Below are 19,578 nucleotides of genomic sequence, written 5' to 3' on the forward strand. Positions count from 1 at the left end.
AGTCCGCCACAATCTTCTTCGCTCGCCTCAGGGTCCTCGAAGGTGTGCAGGTCCACGAGGGAAGGCAGATTGCAGCCAATCACCTTCTCCGCAGTGCGGATGATACGCTGCAGCCTGCTCTTGTCCTTGGCAGTGGCAGCAGCATACCAGATGGTGATGTAGGAGGTGAGGATGGACTCAATGATGGCTGTGTAGAAGTGCACCATCATTGTCTTTGGCAGGTTGAATTTCTTCAGCTGCCGCTGGAAGTACATCCTCTGTTGTGCTTTCTTGGTGAGGGAGCTGATGTTCAGTTCCCACTTGAGGTCCTGGGAGAGGATAGTGCCCAGGAAGCGGATGGACTCCACAGTGTTGACTGTGGAGTCACACAGGGTGATGGGGGTGAATGGGGCTGTGTTCTTCCTGAAGTCCACAACCATCTCCACTGTCTTGAGAGCATTGAGCTCTAAGTTGTTCTGGCTGCACCAGGTCACCAGGTTGTCCGCTTCCCACCTATAGTCAGACTCGTCTCCACCAGAGATGAGCCCAATGAGGGTGGTGTCGTCCGCAAACTTCAAGAGTTTGACAGACGGATGACTGGAGGTGCAGCTGTTGGTGTACAGGGAGAAGAGCAGAGGAGAAAGGACGCAGCCCTGGGAAGATCCGGTGCTGATGGACCGGGAATCAGAGACTTGTGTTCCCAGCTTAACGCACTGCTTCCTGTCAGACAGGAAGTCTGTGATCCACCTGCAGGTGGAATCAGGCACTTTCAGCTGGGAGAGCTTGTCCTGAAGCAGGGCGGGGATGATGGTATTAAAGGCAGAGCTGAAGTCCACAAACAGGATCCTGGCGTAGGATGCTGGGGAGTCCAGGTGCTGTAGGGTGAAGTGGAGGGCCACATTAACTGCATCGTCCACAGACCTGTTGGCTCTGTAGGCAAACTGCAGGGGGTCCAGTAGAGGGTCTGTGATGGATTTAAGGTGTGCCAGCACCAGGCGCTCAAAAGACTACATTACCACAGAGATCAGGGCAACGGATCTGTAGTCATTATGTCCAGTGGGCACATGGCATGTCTCCAGGGAGGTGTAAGCAGTAGTGCCCTCAGTGTTTCCCACAGATTCGAAATCTAGTTGTGGCGGGGAGGGGGGTGGGGGTTGTCAGACCGGGGGGGGGGGGGGGGAGTTGTAATAATTCCTTCGTTAATAATTCGTTACACAGTTAATTTGTTAATAATTTGTTACATTAAATATTAATCCAAAATGATTCACACCTTCACAAAATTAACAACAACTAACATATCATTTCTGCATTATGCATGTAGCCACGATAGTGCTAAACAACTATTTAACTGGTCGGCTCCAGGACGCCGGGTAAGTAGCTAGCTCCTGAGACTTCTCACCAAAAGAACAAAGGGGAACCTTCTAGTAAGGTACCTAGCGAAAAGTAGCCTCAACTTTCCTCAACTTTTAGCTACGGCACTAATGCTGAAAGCTCGCTGATATAAATGTCGGTCTTACTAAAACGGCATATGTATGCATTGTTGCTAACGTGTGCTGACGTTGTGACTGTGTGCATATGTGATAAAGACGCATGCGTGACAAAGAGACGGAGGGAAAGCAGGTGAAAGGAAATGCAGCTGAACAAATACGCTGCGTGTTTCAACCTAAATAGCGATAAAAAAAATGTTTCACGAAACGCAATATGTGGCGGCCGGTGTTGATTCTGTGGCGCACCGCCACAAATTAGTCTATGTGTGTGAAACACTGTGCCCTGATGGGAGTTTCACAGTCAATCAGGAGATGTACTTTTAATCAAATAGAGAATTATATAAGGACGTACGGAATAACATGCATCATCATATGGTCTCAAATGAATCTGAAACTTGATAACTATAAAGATCTACATATGGCAGATTTTCCTATGGACACTTCTAATGATAATTTCACATGCTTCTATGTGAGACAGGTCAGTCACAAGGACACAGACTGGTAAAATGCTTGGATCAATGGCACTAACAAGACATTTACATTTATTCTAGTTTTTGTATAAATTGAGTCATATTTAACTGTTTTAAAAGCTATTTGTAAAAAAAAGACATTAAGGTCAAACCCATGTGCAGCCATGCTTTGTAATTGTGATATTATGTAATCTTGATAAGTCAGTAAACAATAAGCGTAGGAGCCAAATATTGTTTTGAGTTGACTCAAAAATTATCGTAAGAATTATCATAATTTTTTTTATCATAAGACAATAGGTCATAAGACAAATAGATGTTTACCACATCTACTCACTGTTGTTTAATCTGCATTTGCATCAAGACTATGAAACACAACGGCCAGTAGTCGTAAATCAGAGAACAGGATACAGATTAGAGCTGCAACGAATAGTCGACAAAATCGACTACGTCGATTGTGAAAAATTGTCGACGTGGATTTTTATCATCGACGCATCATATATTATATATATATATTATAAAAAGATTCAGAGCTGCCGGTAATTTTCATTCAGCATTGCAATGCACTACCGGAAGAGCTGGGGGCAGTATCGCTACACTGTCGCACCAAGGCATAGACATACATACACCACGGCAAAGAAGAAGAACGTTTTTGAATCATGGCGGAACAGAGTGTGGGAGAGCCAAAACAAGTTAGACCGAGAGCTTCAAAAGTCTGGGAATATTTTACCAGCAAACGAAATAAAAAAGTACAATGCAACATCTGCAAAATTGAATTAGTATTTAATTCCAGCACCACGGCAATTCATGAACATTTGAAACGGAGGCATCCTGAAGCCACCACGTCTTCTCCTGCTAATGGTTAACTTTAAGTTAACTGTCTAAGTAACGTTAGCCTTGTTAACTTATCGTAAGATTTATGCTTACATGTTGGAAAATAGAACGTCTCATGGAGGATGCTTGCTAATGCTATTTCAGTTATTTTACGTGCAATGTAGTTAATCAGTGAATTATCAGAACGTCTCATGGAGGATGCTTGCTAACGCGACTTCAGTTATGTTACGTGCAATGTAGTTAATCAGAGAATTATCCGAGTAGCCTGTCTTCGTTCGTTCTGAATAGTTAACCTCCTCCACTTAGCATTCGTCAAACTAAATATTGTGGAAAAATAATAATTTCATATCAACACAATTACGAGAGATCTACTCTAGCATTATACAAAAATATGATACTATAGCCTACATTAATACAAATTTTGCTCTTCACTTTTAAAACCATACCATTTACATTTACCATGTAAATGTTAAACCATATTTGCACTTTAATTTGTATTACTATTTTGATTATTTATAATTATGTTTACATGTTTACACAACTTTTAACTCAAATACATTTGAATTCAAATTTCAACATTTTGTCATTCTTTTTTTTGGGGGGGGGGGGGGGGGAAATAATCATTAGATTAGTCGATTAATCGAAAAAAGTCGATAGATTAGTCGATTACCAAAATAATCGTTAGTTGCAGCCCTAATACAGATATCTATGTCCAGATTATTGGCCAGATCACAAAACAAACCTTCTCTGCTGTCTCCGGCCTAAGAAACAGAGGGATATGTAGTGTGTGTATATATTAGGACTGCAACAAATGATTATTTTGAAAATCGACTAATTTAACGATTATTAGATCGATTAGTCGACTAATCATCTATTTTTTCATTGATTAATCAGAATGCTTTGAACGATTATTCAGCTTTTGCAATTTGTTAAAACATTGAGTTATACTTATTCTAACTAATAAATAAAACCAAGAAATCACTTCAGCTTTTGAAAAAAATATTTGTATTGCACTTTGAGCCAACTGAACAGGCGATTACATCTCTTTTTGTCCAATTGTCTCCAACCCAAAAATGCTCTATAAGCATTGTTTCAATCATGTTGTTTTAAAGTATATAAAAGATAAATAAACAAAAATAGGTCAGTTGTTTTTCAGACAAAAAAAAAGGAGGAAGGTAAACATATCTCTTGTAAGACAACAGGGTTCTGTTCAATGAAAAACAGTGAGTAACAGTATAATTTCTGGACTGGCTTTTTGTTTGTCTCATTACAATGGTCGTATACACTGAACTGTCTAACTGCTGTCTGTGGACATGTTGCTACGGTGTTAATATACGTGAAATACTGCGTAATTTGTTATTATCAACTGGTGTAGCTAACTAGCCATCCAGCTTGAGCCTACACACCTTTTGCCGTTTCCATCTCCTCTAGTGCGGGGATGCTTTCGTTTTAAATGTTCATGCATGCACGTGGTGCTACCATGGAAAACAAGTTCCCCCTTGCACACATTACAGATAACAGTATTTTTAGTTGGATCTTTGGTGAATCTTTCCCAGACAAGACTTTCTCAGGCCCGTTTGCACCGTAAAATGTTTACCGTTGTTTTCTTCTATTGGATAGCATACGGGAGGGCCGCATTAGTCTAGCGCTACAGCGCCGCACTGGTCAAATCAATTATTGCAGGCACTTAAAATAGGTCCTATGAGATCAAACAGAAGTATTTGTCGATTTTTTTTTATTGTCGACGAATCGTTACAGCCCTATTATATATGTATATCAGTTGCAGCTGGTGACTAAAACAAATGGGGAAGATGGGAGGAAAAAAGTTGTTTTAGCAATAAGCTGATTGGCAACCTGTTGTAAATGTACTTAAAAAGGGTAACGTAATGCATCTGAAGTTTATCCCCATCTTCCATAGCTCTAATTAGTACATTAATATCATACTGTATAGCCTATCGATCGTAACACAAAGGATGAAAATAAAAGACGGGCCAGGTGACCAAGAGGTAAAGACGCACCTAATCACTGCGGGCATGGGACAATCTTACCTAAAAAAAAAGTAAAAAACAAGGAAAAACAAGATACAGATAACTTTATTAATACCAGGTAGGAAAATGTGGTCAATCCAGTTTTTCCCTTGCCTTTGTGTTGCCGATGTTCCTAAGGTCGCAGTACAGTACCCCTCAAACTTTTGTACTTATAACACTTATAGTCTCGCGTCTAACGTTCTCGCCTATTCCGTGTAGGCCAAAAACAGAAGGGGTTCTTCATTTAAATCCACAACATTTTATGTAGGGTTAGTCATTCTGGAGGAGAAAAGTGCTTGCTCTCGCACACGCAGCTAGCTACTAGATGCTACAGATGATGGCAACGCAAATTTAAAACAGCAACTGAACACATTCAAATTTCTAAAACCCCCCAAAAATATATACTTCCCTAGTCTCCTATAACACAAAATACCTCATTTGAATTGAATAATATTACTAAAATACTAAACTATCACTCTCTCAGTCTCTATTAAACATCAACTGCATCTGAACAGCATGTCAGTTCATACTGCAAAAGCTTTGATTAGCGGGAGGGCGTCCTCCGGAAGTAGTATTATTTACCAGCATTAAGTAAATACAGCCAGAGGAGGACGGATGCTAACTGTCCTCCGGATGTACATAGTTCTATCACAGAGAGTGCTGTTGAGTTACCGTGGACCTACAGTTCAATATTGTGGGGGTTTTTTTGGGGGGGGGGTGGTGACACATTAATGTTTAGTTTTATCTAAAATGTGTAACTTTTCAAAAGTTTCACAATTTGTCATTTTAAGAAATGTCACTGAGGAGGACGATCCTCCCCTGACAAGCCTCCACTGACACGTGTGTGTGTGTGTGTGTGTGTGTGTATATATGTACATTCCAATAGTTTAATCACATTGAAGGGTACTTTTAGAAATTAGGTTGGTAGTAAACTTCTAAGGAGTTTATAATGATGAAAACATCATTATAAATATTCAAAATAGTAATACAAATTAAAGTGCAAAAATGCTTTTAAAAGTGAAGTGCAAACAAAGTTTTAATTAATGTAGGCTATAGTACTACTATTTTTCCACAATATTTAGTTTGACGAATGCTAAGTGGAGGTGGTTAACTATTCAGAACGAACGAAAAGACAGGCTACTCTGATAATTCACTGATTAACTACATTGCACGTAACATAACTGAAGTCGCGTTAGCAAGCATCCTCCATGAGACGTTCTGATAATTCAGTGATTAACTACATTGCATGTAAAATAACTGAAATAGCGTTAGCAAGCATCCTCCATGAGACGTTTTGTTTTCCAACATGTAAGTGTAAATCTTACGATAAGTTAACAAGGCTAACGTTACTTTTAACTTTAGACATTTAACTTTAACTTAACCATTAGCAGGAGAAGACGTGGTGGCTCCAGGATGCCTCCGTCTCAAATGTTCATGCATTGCCTTGGTGCTGGAATGAAATGATAATTCCATTTTGCAGATGTTGCATTGTACTTTTTTATTTGCTCTGCTGGTAAAATATTCCCAGACTTTTGAAGCTCTCGGTCTAACTTGTTTCAGCTCTCCCACACTCTGTTCCGCCATGATTCAAAAACGTTCTTCTTCTTTGCCTTGGTGTATGTATGTCTATGCCTTGGTGGGACAGTTTAAGCGATACTAACCCCTGCACTTCCGGTAGTGCATTGCAATGCTGAATGAAAATTACCGGCAGCTCTGAATCTTTTTATCATATATATATATAATATATGACGCGTCGACGATAAAAATCCACGTCGACAATTTTTCACAATCGACGTAGTCGATTTTGTCGACTATTCGTTGAAGCTCTAGTTTAAATATACATAACTGTTGACTTTTTTTTAATGTCATCAATATATCTTATACCTAATATATGATATGTTTTTGTGATATGAATGACTTATGGATATGCCGTTGCAGACCATGCCCTTCGTCTCTGGAACATCCAGACTGATACACTGGTGGCCATATTTGGTGGTGTAGAAGGTCATCGGGATGAGGTCCTCAGCGCAGTGAGTACGGGTCTTCTTGTAAAAAAAAAAAAAAAAACAGTTTCATGTGGGGGAAAAAAGCTTACTGTACCTTTCCCTCAAGGATTTTGATCTTCTGGGAGAAAAAATTATGTCGTGTGGAATGGACCATTCTCTGAAGCTTTGGAGGATCAACTCTGAAAGGATGCAGAGAGCTATTCATGGTTCCTATGAGTATAACCCTTCAAAGACTAACAGGTAAAAAAATAATTTAGATCAGTACTAGCGATGCACCGATCCAACTTTTTCAGTACCAATGCCTGGGCTTCGTGTATCTGTTGATACTCAACACCGATCCGATACCATTGTTGAATTAATAATAAACTGTATACCTTCCACCATGTGGAAGAGACTAAAGGCACCAGACTTTCGTAACTAAACATTACTTTCTGAACTACGACAAAATAACATAGATGTAATGTATTGAATTCTTATTTATTTCTTATTTTAAAAAACTATTCGGAAATGGAATGTTATCAAACTTATTAAAATAAATAAAATGTAGCAGTAGAAACAAAAGTGTATTGGTCAAACAATACAATAGTACTCAACTAGTTACCAAACATTGTAAACATGTAAAAATATATTTTTTTAATTCTTATGTTTGTTGTCGCTGGTGTGTGAACCATGGAAGTTTTTAGCTTGAAGCATTGCACCGTTCGGTGTACAGCTCGTGTCCAACCAATGGACAGTTAAACTTTAAAGCGACATTGGACACACAGCAGAGTTCCATATATCTGTAGTGAAGCTCATTGCCTTTAAATCTTTAATCTCTTTTGAGATGTTTGCACACTTTTTTTGTACTGTTCTGGCAGTGCGGTCTCTGAAAAATACTTGCGTGATGGAAGAGAGTACCTTGGCTCTAAGTATTCCAGTAGGTGACCGAAGCCCTCATCTTCAACAATTGACATTTGTTGAGCATCTAAAACAATTAATTCAAAAACTTTCTGTTATTGCCAATACTTTCAAGCTTTCCGTCAGAAACTTTTCGCGTCGTTGAAGTGCCTCTGCCAAAGTTAGTTGCTGGGCTGTAATTGTCTCCTGCTCCTTTGGTTTGTTGAGCTGCAGGAATTTGGCGTGCTCCTTAGCATGGTGCTTTTGGATGTGCTTGATTAAATTGGTAGTATTGTACTTTGCAGTACTACCACCACCCCTCAACATTTACTTTGCAGACATTGCAAACAGCCGACGAACTAGTTGGCGTGGCAATCGTGAAATATCTCCACACAGCCGACTCTTTGGCTTGCTCCATGTTGCTTAACCCGTTAAGGAGTAGCGTTGCACATATGTGATCTTACAGCGTAACGTTGCATATATGCGATTTCGAACATTCCAACAAGATTACATTACATTTATGCATTTAGCAGACGCTTTTATCCAAAGCGACTGCCAAGAGAGAGCTTTACAAAAGAGCATAGGTCACTGATCATAACAACGAGGTAGTCCCAAACATTGCAAGCAGCCAAAACATGAAGCATACATTGTGAAAAAATTAAACAAGTGCCAAAAGGGAAGACCCATAAGAGCATGCAGTTATACAAGTTACAAATTAAAACTAACTGAAAATATACCCCCCAAAACGTAAATACGTTTGACATGAATTTAAGGGGACATGGCTAATTCAAAAGAAGTTTGCTAGAGGCAAGCTAGCTGCAGTTGCTAGCCACACTTCACTGATTGTTTGAAAGCGCCGGAAATTAGAACGTTTCTTTTGACATATTAAAGTTTAGCCATAGCTGAGGCATTGAAGACAGTACTAGCTTACTACTGTACTACACACTGCCAGTGGGCGAACCAAGTCTGAATGAGGCTAACTTCAAAACAAGACGAGGTCCCACTCAAATTCCAAGTTTTACACAAGTCACAAAAATGTGCTGACCCACTGGCTGTCTTCGCAATCGCCATATCTTTATATCATAACACTGCTCTCCATTTTAATGTAAAATTGACCCTGGTACAAAATTAAGAAAATACTCATCAGACGCAGATCGACAACAGCTGCCACAATCGTCAATGGAGGCTGACGGGGCTCTCATGTAGTAAACAAATCAAAGTTTTACAGCAACCTACTTTAAAATCTCACCACCTGCCTGTCTTCACAATAGTCACATCGTCATAACATTTCCCTCTTTCAGTTTTTTCATGTAAAATTAAACTATACATTTACGAAAATACTACTATGACGATTTCTAGCATGGCTGCCGCCTGAAAGACTAGCCCGTCTCACGGGCAACCCCGCACTCGCTCAAATTACAAAGACTTTCACGACCTAAATCAAAATCCGAGATTGCAGTACCATTCAAAATCACTTTCTCAACAAAGTCCAATGGTTGGAAATTTTTGGGGTGGTATTTTTCACTCATAATCCAAGCTTCAACTTGCGTGTTAGAACGTCTCTATCACGTTGTAGTCATGCGTCGTTGCTAACGTGTGTTGACGTGGTGACGTAGCTAGCACAAAGTACCTTACGTCGACTAAATGCACTTTTCGCCACAAAAACGTTGTAACCTCCTAAACTGTGCAACGGAAAGTAAATCCCAATACAAGCAACTCAATCGGGACCAAGACAAAAATGTTGACACTGACTGTGTCTATGTAGTGCAAATATTCAAATTATTTTTTAGGGGTGGAAAAAGAAGAAGAAGAAGAAGAAGAATATATATATGAGATAACAATGGTTTTTGCTCGCCGAAGTCAAGCACACCCCAATGAGCGCAATCATTTTTGGTGCCACAATATATTGCAACTGATCATTTTTGTGAAAAAAAATAATGATTGTTAACATTTTCTTAAAAACGAATGTCACCAACATTTTTGTCGATCCCGCTGCCTCTGTCATCTTGTCCATACCTGTCAACACTCCCGTTTTCCCCGGGAGTCACCCGTATTTCACACCCATCTCCTGCCCCCCTCCCGTTTTGTTATTTCTCCCGTGAAACTCCTGTATGGCCCAAACTTTGTTATATTAAATATTATATGAAACGCATTCTACTCGAATAATACATACCATACAATTTTCAACCCATTTGTGACCTCAACCTGGCAACCTACAACCCAGTTGTGCTGTTGATATCTCCTACCCCCTACCCCCCTGTTCTGAAGTGTCCCGGATTTTAGTACTCAAATGTTGACAGGTATGATCTTGTCTGCTTTCTGTGTCGAAAGCGAAGGCGGGACTAGCGTCTCCACACACACACACACACACAGAGCTGACAACGACAGGTGAAGAAAAAGGCGTGAATCGTTCTGTTTCATGACATCTACATCTAGTTAGGAAGAACAAGTAAAAATGGACCTGGTTTCAAAGCCACAATCTACAGTTCCCGTGTGCGAACATTTAGTCTTTAAGCCGTATGAGACGAGAGCCAATTAACGTGAACGAACCTGCAAGTCGACTTTGTTTGTTGTCATCAGTGGCATAAAATGGTCTGAAAATTACAATAATATTGTTTATCAGAATGAATTTTGGTGCAATATATTGCACAACAAAAAGTAGTTATCGTGACAGCCTAAACGTTATACATGTTCAAGCTATGTAATATGGAAAATTGTTGGAGGTGCTGGCGATGTCAGAGAGGGAGGGCCGGTTGGTGAAGTGGGACGGTATTTTGGACCATCCCAACTAGGGATGGGGATCAATACTCGGTTCTGTAAGGACCCGGTTCAAAATTTCTTAAAACCCGAATATCAAAAAGGTCCGAGCTTATCGATACCGCTATCGAGACTAGGTAATATAATGTAACTTATGTCTCGAGAAGTCATGTCATTTAAATCAAATCACTGGTGCACAAATATACATCGATTGTCGAATAAAATTAGTGAATTCAATTGAATGGCCTGCCAATTACCTTTAAACTAAAAGAAGAATGTATTTGGCTCACGCCCTACTTCGCTAGATTTACATTAAGTCATTTTAGCAGATGCTCTTATCCAGAGCGACTTACAGTAAGCAGGGTTTGACATAAGCGATGGCCCGATGGCCCTGGGCCAGTAAAAAGTAACGTTAGGACAGTTAAATAGCAACTCACTGGCCCAATTGGGCCACTGCAAATTATTGATTGAAACAAAAAAAAAATTGCATCGTAAAAGTTAACATCCTTCATATGTTTTGCTATCTGCTAAATGCATAAATAACTTTGCAGCTCGTGGGGCGCACATTTGGCAAATCAAGAGTTGAGTGAGTGACGAGTGGTTGTCAAATTGTAATTCTCTAATCTCGATACATTTTTTTACAACTGGCGCGAGACAAAAGTGAAGATGAAAGCAAAGTAGAACTATGAGTTCAAACAGGAAGCAACTTTTTTATGGAGCTAAGATGCACTGTGTCGTCTGTCGTATGTTCCCGTCTAAAGCAGACAAAAGTGGATCTTTTTTACACAGGCACCGACAATTTTCGAAAACAATCCCTGACCAGCCATGCTAGCAGACAGCACCTGGTTTGCGTGACAGTTAAGCGGATGGTTGACTATCTATCTTCCAGGCCGTTGACCATGCTGGTTAGGAATTTAAATGCAGATGCCCATCATGTTATTGCACGATTTATAACAACGGCATATCACGTAATTTAGACGGACAGACGTTCGCCTTGTTCCCCCAGGCTATTGAACTGCAGCAGAAGAATGGTGTCGACTTGGGTACTTAGTATCATACTGATGAAATGCAATGGAAGCTTTTTTAAATTAGCATTGAGGGACCAGAGGTTTCAGTTTCAGCCAGACAGTCGTGCAGAGATGGCTGTCAGCAGGGAAGAGAGCACGTAATTTTTTAGGTTAAAAGTCGATTGTTTAGCTGACTATTACCTTATTATTTTTAATCACTAGAAATGTGATTTCATTTTTGTTCTTTTTATATCCAGGATGTGTTTAATAAATGGTTAAACATGTTAACAGAATAACATAACTTATAAGTCTTTGGTTTTGTTGTAACAATGATAAATTACAACTTTTGGAGGGGGGGCCAGTAAAAATTAGCCTGGTCCTAACCAGACCCTTGTACATTTCATTTGTACAGAGGGTCTGGGATCTCTCGATTGACAAACGTTAACTTCCTTGAAGGCGGGTCCTCTGTTGAAGTTTAAAACTATTGGATCCGCCCAGAGCCACTCTGATTTGCCATAACCAATCGCAAGCGTTCGCCTTAGCCAACTCCTTCACCACTACTGTAACAGAGCTAGCTGCGGAAAATCAAACTTTTCCCGAATCCCGTGGGGAGGAGGGCCACAACATCATGGCCACCAACAAAACTCAGCAAGGAATGTTCTTGCTCCGGCTTTAACCTTTATTCGGCAGCTTTGCCACAACCGCAGAATAGTTTCGCTCGCATCTTTCTCCACCGCCATTACTGAACTACTCAAACGAGTGCACGACATTAACGTCATCGTTCTCAGCCACTCCCTCTGTTCGCTGATTGGACCTACAAAAAAATTGTTTCTGGAAACCGACATCAGAGCCTAGCTCCCAGACCTAGTACAGAAGCAAAATCCAAATTGAGCGGAAGTACGTAGGAGGGCAGAGCCAGGCTAAGTAAAAATAGCCTTGGGGCCAGTAAGTTTCAAACCCACTGGCCCGTGGGGCCAGTCGCAATTTTTTTTTAATGTTGAACTCTGGTAAGTACAGGGACATTCCCCCCGAGGCAAGTAGGGTGAAGTGCCTTGCCCAAGGACACAACATCATGTGGCACGGCGGGGAATCGATCCAGCAACCTACTGATTACTAGCCCGACTCCCTCACCGCTCAGCCATCTGACTCCCTGATTTTACATTGTGTTGCTAGCTACGATGGCTGAACGTACTGCAGTCAAAGGCTCGGCTATATTTTAATAAAGCCAAAGATAAGGAAGAAGCGAAGTGTAATATACAGTGTTTCCCCTGGGATTTTTTTTAGCAGTCTAATAACAAATTTAATATTGCATATATTTGTCCTATTTTCCGTAAAGCAATACAGTTAGGCTACTTAAAGTATGTTCTAAATGGCAGAAATATGCTGCCGATTAATAATTGACGTAACAACTTAATGTAAATGGTCAGTAACCTAGCCTATCGATCAAGGTACTCGAAAGCATGTAAACTGTCGGCTTCATTTGATTTTGATTGGCTAAGCATTCTGTAGCAAATAATAACAATATACCTACTATTAATAAAAACTACTTCAGCATAATAATGCACATAAAATACAAACGTGAGCAAGGGCAGCAATCGCTATCGAATCAACAGATAATTATGCTAGCAGGGGAAGAATAAAAAGAACAAAAATCACCAGTTAACTTAAATTTGCAATAACTGTAGACTAATAAAAAAACTGGCTTTAATGAACTGAAAACATAAGTTATACGACTTACAGTTCTCAAGGACGCACACATGCAATCTCAACTGCGCTGTGAAGCGCGTTTCCGTGCTATTCTCCGACATGCACTCTAACAATCACTGCTGATAAACGGCCTAAAATCTTGTACAGCCCTATTTCTGATACCGTGGTGGCAGAAATTTAGCCGTGGCGTCCGCCACGACAAAATCAACGTAGGGGAAACACTGATATATGTTTGAAGATAATTTCTTGTAAGGGAGGGGGGGGGAGAGAAACACTTCTGCAATGAATAAGCACCTCAACGTTGTGCATCGGCTAAAGTTAAAATGCAGTACGTTCGACTGTCTTCGAGAAGCAATGGTACACATTCCAGTTGCTGTTGCAGGACAATCCTCCTTGGTGTTCCAAAAATAAAAGATGGAACATTCAATAAAACCAAAGTGATATGCACACTCTGCGGGAAGACGTTAACGTTTCACCGAAGCAATACTAGCCTAAAGTAGCCCACCACCTCAACGCGAAGCATGCGTTGGTCGGTGAGGGGAGTTAAAGTAAAATCCACCCTCACTGAACAGCGTAGGGCCCTCACTAAGACTGCCTGTGACAAGTTGACTAGCACAGTTGCCAAATGGATTGCAAAAAGCTGTAGACCGATTTAATATTGTTGAGGACGAGGGGTTTTGCAAGTGGCAACGGGGCACTCGAGCGTCAAAGCACCGCAAAGTCAAATACGCACAACAATGACAACATTTTGGAAAATTGGTAATATGTGATAAATCATGATTAATCCACAGAATATACTATTAATATAATCAAACATCTCCGCGACTTATTGAGTGGCATAATAGTCGTGCAACACAACAAATCGATAATGAATTTCTTGGGCCAACTCTTATAATAATCCAATTTTATAAATATGCAGCCCTACTGTAAACCAAACAGATTTCTCATTTGTACCTTTTTTGACGGTAAATATACATATGTTCCAAATAGTGCTGTCAGTTAAACGCATTATTATTGGCGTTGACGCAAACCCATTTTAACGACGTCAATTTATGTGTTTTATCGCAAGATTAACGTTCTTTTTGGCCTAGCAAATATTGTCGTTTTTTCACATGCTGTTGCAACAACTACTGACGTTAGAAAAACTACAACACCACACCGGATCTACCTAGACCGGAAACAAAACAGGCACGCTGCACACACTTGTTAGTGTTTGCGAGCCGGCTAAAGAGTAGTAGGCTAACTTTACGTTTTGAGTGGATGGTGAGCACGAGATGCCGAAATGGATGCCAATAACATTCTGAATGGAAAGTTTACTTAAAAAGTTGCCAAATGGTTCAATTGACAAGATCAAAGTGATCTGTGTGTAAATAAATTAATGGACATTTAGAATAGATACAAATTTGATTAATTGCGATTAAGTTAACTATGACATTAATGCAATTAATCGCGATTAAATATTTTAATAGTTTGACAGCACTAGTTCCAAATTAACTAATAAACTCGTTAACAGAACACTACTTTGTAACCACAAGGTGATTCTTCAACCAAAAAATGCAACAAATATAGATACTGTAGATATTGTGATCAACCACGATAACTAAGCAAATGCTTGTTGGGGCAGGACAGTGGGGAGGACAAAGCTGACAAACTATTTCATAGTTGTCAAATAGTCACTTAACACTCACCTTTGGCCCCGAGGAGGCTTGCTGGTCTCCCTTCTAACCATACTTCATTTTGCTCCTCCGCCTCCAATCCAGCTTCCATGCCCTGTCCTCCACCAAGATGTGCCCTGGCTCTCATACACTGTCTCCCGTCTATAACTCTTCCCCCAGTAGTTCCCCAAAACTCTTATGCTATTGTCCGCATACAGACTGCTCGTCAGACGCTCCAAACCGGTTTTGAAGCAAGGGGTTGATCACTAGAATTGTGTAGGCTACTGCTCGGCACTGCAATGTGTATTCTCTAGCATGTTGTCCTGTTGCACACGTTTGCACGTGCACTGTAAAAATGTGTTGGTTTTATTTAGTCCTATGTAGTCTCATGTTTCATGCAGAACCATGGTTCTGGAGGAATGCTGTTTCAGTGCAGTTGGTTTTCCGTAGGCTACTGATAGCATGGATAGGGGGTCAATGGTCCCCTTATGATTGCTAGATGGCACTTTTTGCATGCAGCGAAGTGAAGGTCGGAAACTGAAGTGGCCTTCGTCAATCTGTCATTCATTTCCGTGTTGAAAGTCTGTGACTAAATCATTAGAAAGATTGTTGTCTAGCCCTTCAATCATTAAGCAAAATCTGAATCAGAAAGGGATTTATTCGCAATGAAAGTTTGCACAGACAAGGAATTTGCTTTGGCAGGAAGGTGCATACAAACCTGTAGGAATCTTAAATTTAAATATGTGGTCTAACTATACTAAGGATATATAACTAGCAATACTAAGTGGAATACAATAAAATAAAATATGTGGGCATAAAATAAAATATAAGTTGCCAGTTTACAATAGAAAATAAAATATAAATTACAAATATTACAGGAATTGAATGTAGTGCAAAATGTAAATCGTTTTAAGACATGAAGTCATTAATGTCAGTGTGAGCTCTTGGCCTTGTTGAGGAGGCCAACAGTGGAAGGGAAGAAACTGTTTGTGTGGCGTGAGGTTTTGGTCCTGATGGACCGCAGCCTTCTGCCGGAGGGGAGTGACTGAAACAGGGAGTGTCCAGGGTGGGAGGAGTCCGCCACAATCTTCTTCACTTGTCTCAGGGTCCTCGAGGTGTGCAGGTCCTCGAGGGAAGGCAGATTGCAGCCAATCACCTTCTCCGCAATGCGGATGATACGCTGCAGCCTGCTCTTGTACTTGGCAGTGGCAGCAGCGTACCAGATGGTGATGTAGGAGGTGAGGATGGACTCAATGATGGCTGTGTAGAAGTGCACCATCATTGTCTTTGGCAGGTTGAATTTCTTCAGCTGCCGCAGGAAGTACATCCTCTGTTGTGCTTTTCTTGGTGAGGGAGCTGATGTTCAGTTCCCACTTGAGGTCCTGGGAGAGGATAGTGCCCAGGAAGCGGATGGACTCCACAGTGTTGACTGGGGAGTCACACAGGGTGATGGGGGTGAGTGTGTTGTGAAGTCCACAACCATCTCCACTGTCTTGAGAGCATTGAGCTCTAGGTTGTTCTGGCTGCACCAGGTTGTCCGCTTTCCACCTATAGTCGGACTCGTCTCCACCAGAGATGAGCCCAATGAGGGTGGTGTTGTCCTCAAACTTTAGGAGTTTGATGGACGGATGACTGGAGGTGCAGCTGTTGGTGTACAGGGAGAAGAGCAGAAAAAAGGACGCAGCCCTGGGGAGATCCAGTGCTGATGGACCGGGAATCAGAGACTTATGTTCCCAGCTGCTTCCTGTCAGACAGGAAGTCTGATCCACCTGCAGGTGGAATCAGGCACGTTCAGCTGGGAGAGCTTGTCCTGAAGCAGAGCGGGGATGATGGTATTAAAGGCAGAGCTGAAGTCCACAAACAGGATCCTGGCGTAGGATGCTGGGGAGTCCAGGTGCTGTAGGGTGAAGTGGAGGGCCATATTAACTGCATCGTCCACATACCTGTTGGCTCTGTAGGCAAACTGCAGGGGGTCCAGTAGAGGGTCTGTGATGGATATATAAAATGACATTTATTATAGAAGATGTCACACACGCTGATTGTTAAGGCCGATTTATACTACTCTGCTTTCATGGACACGGACTCTCCGATGTGAAACGCCCTCTCCGAGCCCCTCGGAGAGCTCTACGTGCACCTCCTGATTTTCCTGACTGTCCGTCCGTCATTTTACGGATACCCCTTGGCTGTGATGGTCCGTATTAAGATCCGCTTGCGTCAGGGGCGGGGTTGCCGTGACCAACTCGACGAACAGAAGCCTTTGACTGCCATTGTTGTAAGTTTACAATTCAAATTTCAGCTAAACAGTACATGTAAATCAGCATCTGAATTAAATTTGACGAGAAATGGGCAGTGTAGTTGCAGAAAGTTTGGTTATTTTATTGATGAAACGGCTCATTTGTAAATTTGCTCTGACTTTTCGATAACCTAACTAGCATCACAGTGCAGCGCCACCTACTCTTCTGGCAGTGAATGGTTTTCAGCACCCACAGCCTTCGGAGTTAGCCTGACGTTGTCATAGTCATAATTCTAGTCCGAATATGAGTCTGAAAACTCTCCGTTGGGCTGTGACTACGAGGCGTGTTTCAAACGAACTCGTAAAACAAATGCCTCTTCGCTCAATTGGATAGACATACAACCAATCAGAGCAACGTAATATGTTGTTTGTTGAAAACAAATTCAACCCAAGCGCTCTTTCGTGACGTTGTTGATTACGTTACTGTTGATCATCTGTCCATCATCGTATAAAGCCCGCCCTGGCAATTTCATTGGTCCGTCCCGATTCTGGTTTTCTGTAGTTGTCCCCAATACGAGACCCTCCAGACCCAACTTCCCGACCAAATTTTTTTGTGGGCGGGGAGAAGTTGGGCTGGCAGCCAGGCTACTTCAGAGTACTATAAATTCAACGAATCCGTCCGACTCCGTCCGTCTGTCCGTCACGGAGTCGGAGTAGTAGAAATCGGCCTGTAGACTGCAGTTGGTCTATAAATGCATAGCTCAACATTATCAACATTCTGTTGTTAGTTGACAATGATCGTCATTGTTCCAAGTCAAACATATAAACACACAGGGACATCATAAACATTCAATGGTCTGATAGATCCTGTTATCCTGGAAAAACATGTATTGTTCTTCATTTATTGTCAGGACACAGCACAAGTACTGCAAATGTGAGAGGCAAGTGTAACTTATTCGTAAATTAATACATTTCTTCAGACATTTGTTTTATTTATTATGGCAACATTGGGACTCCAGTGGGGTGTTCCATCAATGTCGCTAACGCAAGTCGGGCTTACATGAATAAGTCTGACTTGGTTAAACGTCAACTTAGACTTAGGCCGAATCCTAATACTCAGATGCCCCATATTTCCAATTAACATGGTCTGCCTCCACAGAGCCAAAGGGGGCTTTCACAGTGGCAGACTGCCTTTTAAAGGGCAGGAGCGAAAACATTTAAAGGGCTGCTACTGCACCACATGGGCTCTCACCAGTGTAACAATGGGAATGGGACAACACCCCAAGTGTCGTTACAGCCTCACTTTGGAAAATCATGCCCTAGTGGGCACATTGTAAGGGAGACTGTTGGGCACAGCATCTAATCGTCTTCCTTGGAAAGAGCACCATTTGGGACATATAGGGGCAGCATAAAGGGCACTCCATAACAGAACCCTTTTCCATTGGAAGTAAGGGCACGGGAACAGTTAAACATAGACCATTGTAAGGGCACCTTATAGGGTACTCCATCACATTTTCTCTACTATAAAGGAACTCATTAAGACATGTTTTGAAATGTATAGAGGGCACACTATCATTGATTGCGTTAAGGGGCACCAAAGCATATTTCACAATGTGAATGGCAGACAGTAGGACACTTGGTCAAATTTTTGCCACTCTAGAGAGCATTTTAGAAATGCTTTACCAACCCTGGCACCAGGCAGTCACCCCGAGTCTTCCAGTGGGCCTGGATACACCCATGGGGACAGCATATTTAATCTATAATATTGGGGAAGCCATAAGGAGAGGATGAAGTAATATAAAGGCTTGTCAACATATAGGCTATCCCATCCCCCCTCCTAATCACTAAGTAGTAAATAGGCAGATTTGGTCTTGAGTCAACGGCCCTTAAACAGGACAATGTTTCACTAGTAGTCAACTTACTACATTTACATTTAGTCATTTAGCAGACGCTCTTATCCAGAGCGACTTACAGTAAGTACAGGGACATTCCCCCCCGAGACAAGTAGGGTGAAGTGCCTTGCCCATTTCTAGCCCGCCTCCCTCACCGCTCAGCCATCTAACTCCCACTAGCACATCTTCTGCATGTAAGACAAATTGCCTACTTGCCTCGGGGGGGGAATGTCCCTGTACTTACTGTAAGTCGCTCTGGATAAGAACGTCTGCTAAATGACTAAATTTGTCTTACATTTCTGGCATAGGTTTTTTTCCCTTAAGCCTACATCCAAGGACTAAATAGAATGAATAGGCTAATCTCGGGCATTGCATTGTGCACAGGATACCACAGGACCCCCTGTCCTGCTTGTTTTAGATGTTTCCCTGCTCCAACACACCTGATTCAAATTCATGTTCGTTACCAGGCTTCTACAGAGCTAGATAACGACCCTTCTATTTGAATCAGGTGTGTTGGAGCAGGGAAACATCTAAAACATGCAGAACAGGGGGGTCCCTGAGGACAGGGTTGAGAACCACTGGTGTAGTGAATCAATGGATCTGGTCCCTCAAGTTCCCTTCAACATATAGGCACTAGTTTACTCAAGTTAA

General features: G+C 41.5%; 2 protein-coding genes across 2 annotated transcripts in view; one reads left to right on the forward strand and one right to left on the reverse strand.

The window, feature by feature from the left end:
- The window catches only part of LOC124488380, a 232,287-nt gene that overhangs the window by 87,480 nt on the left and 125,229 nt on the right, over positions 1-19,578 (reverse strand). The gene's annotated exons all lie outside the window — the stretch shown is intronic.
- The window catches only part of eed (embryonic ectoderm development), an 86,521-nt gene that overhangs the window by 44,664 nt on the left and 22,279 nt on the right, over positions 1-19,578 (forward strand). The window contains exons 7-8 of the mRNA XM_047051046.1: positions 6,733-6,824; positions 6,907-7,040. Of these exons, the coding sequence (XP_046907002.1) occupies positions 6,733-6,824; positions 6,907-7,040 (226 nt within the window). The remainder of the gene's footprint in view (positions 1-6,732; positions 6,825-6,906; positions 7,041-19,578) is intronic.

The sequence above is a fragment of the Hypomesus transpacificus genome, unplaced genomic scaffold, assembly GCF_021917145.1.
Source record: "Hypomesus transpacificus isolate Combined female unplaced genomic scaffold, fHypTra1 scaffold_134, whole genome shotgun sequence".
Classification (NCBI taxonomy): Eukaryota; Metazoa; Chordata; class Actinopteri; order Osmeriformes; family Osmeridae; genus Hypomesus; species Hypomesus transpacificus.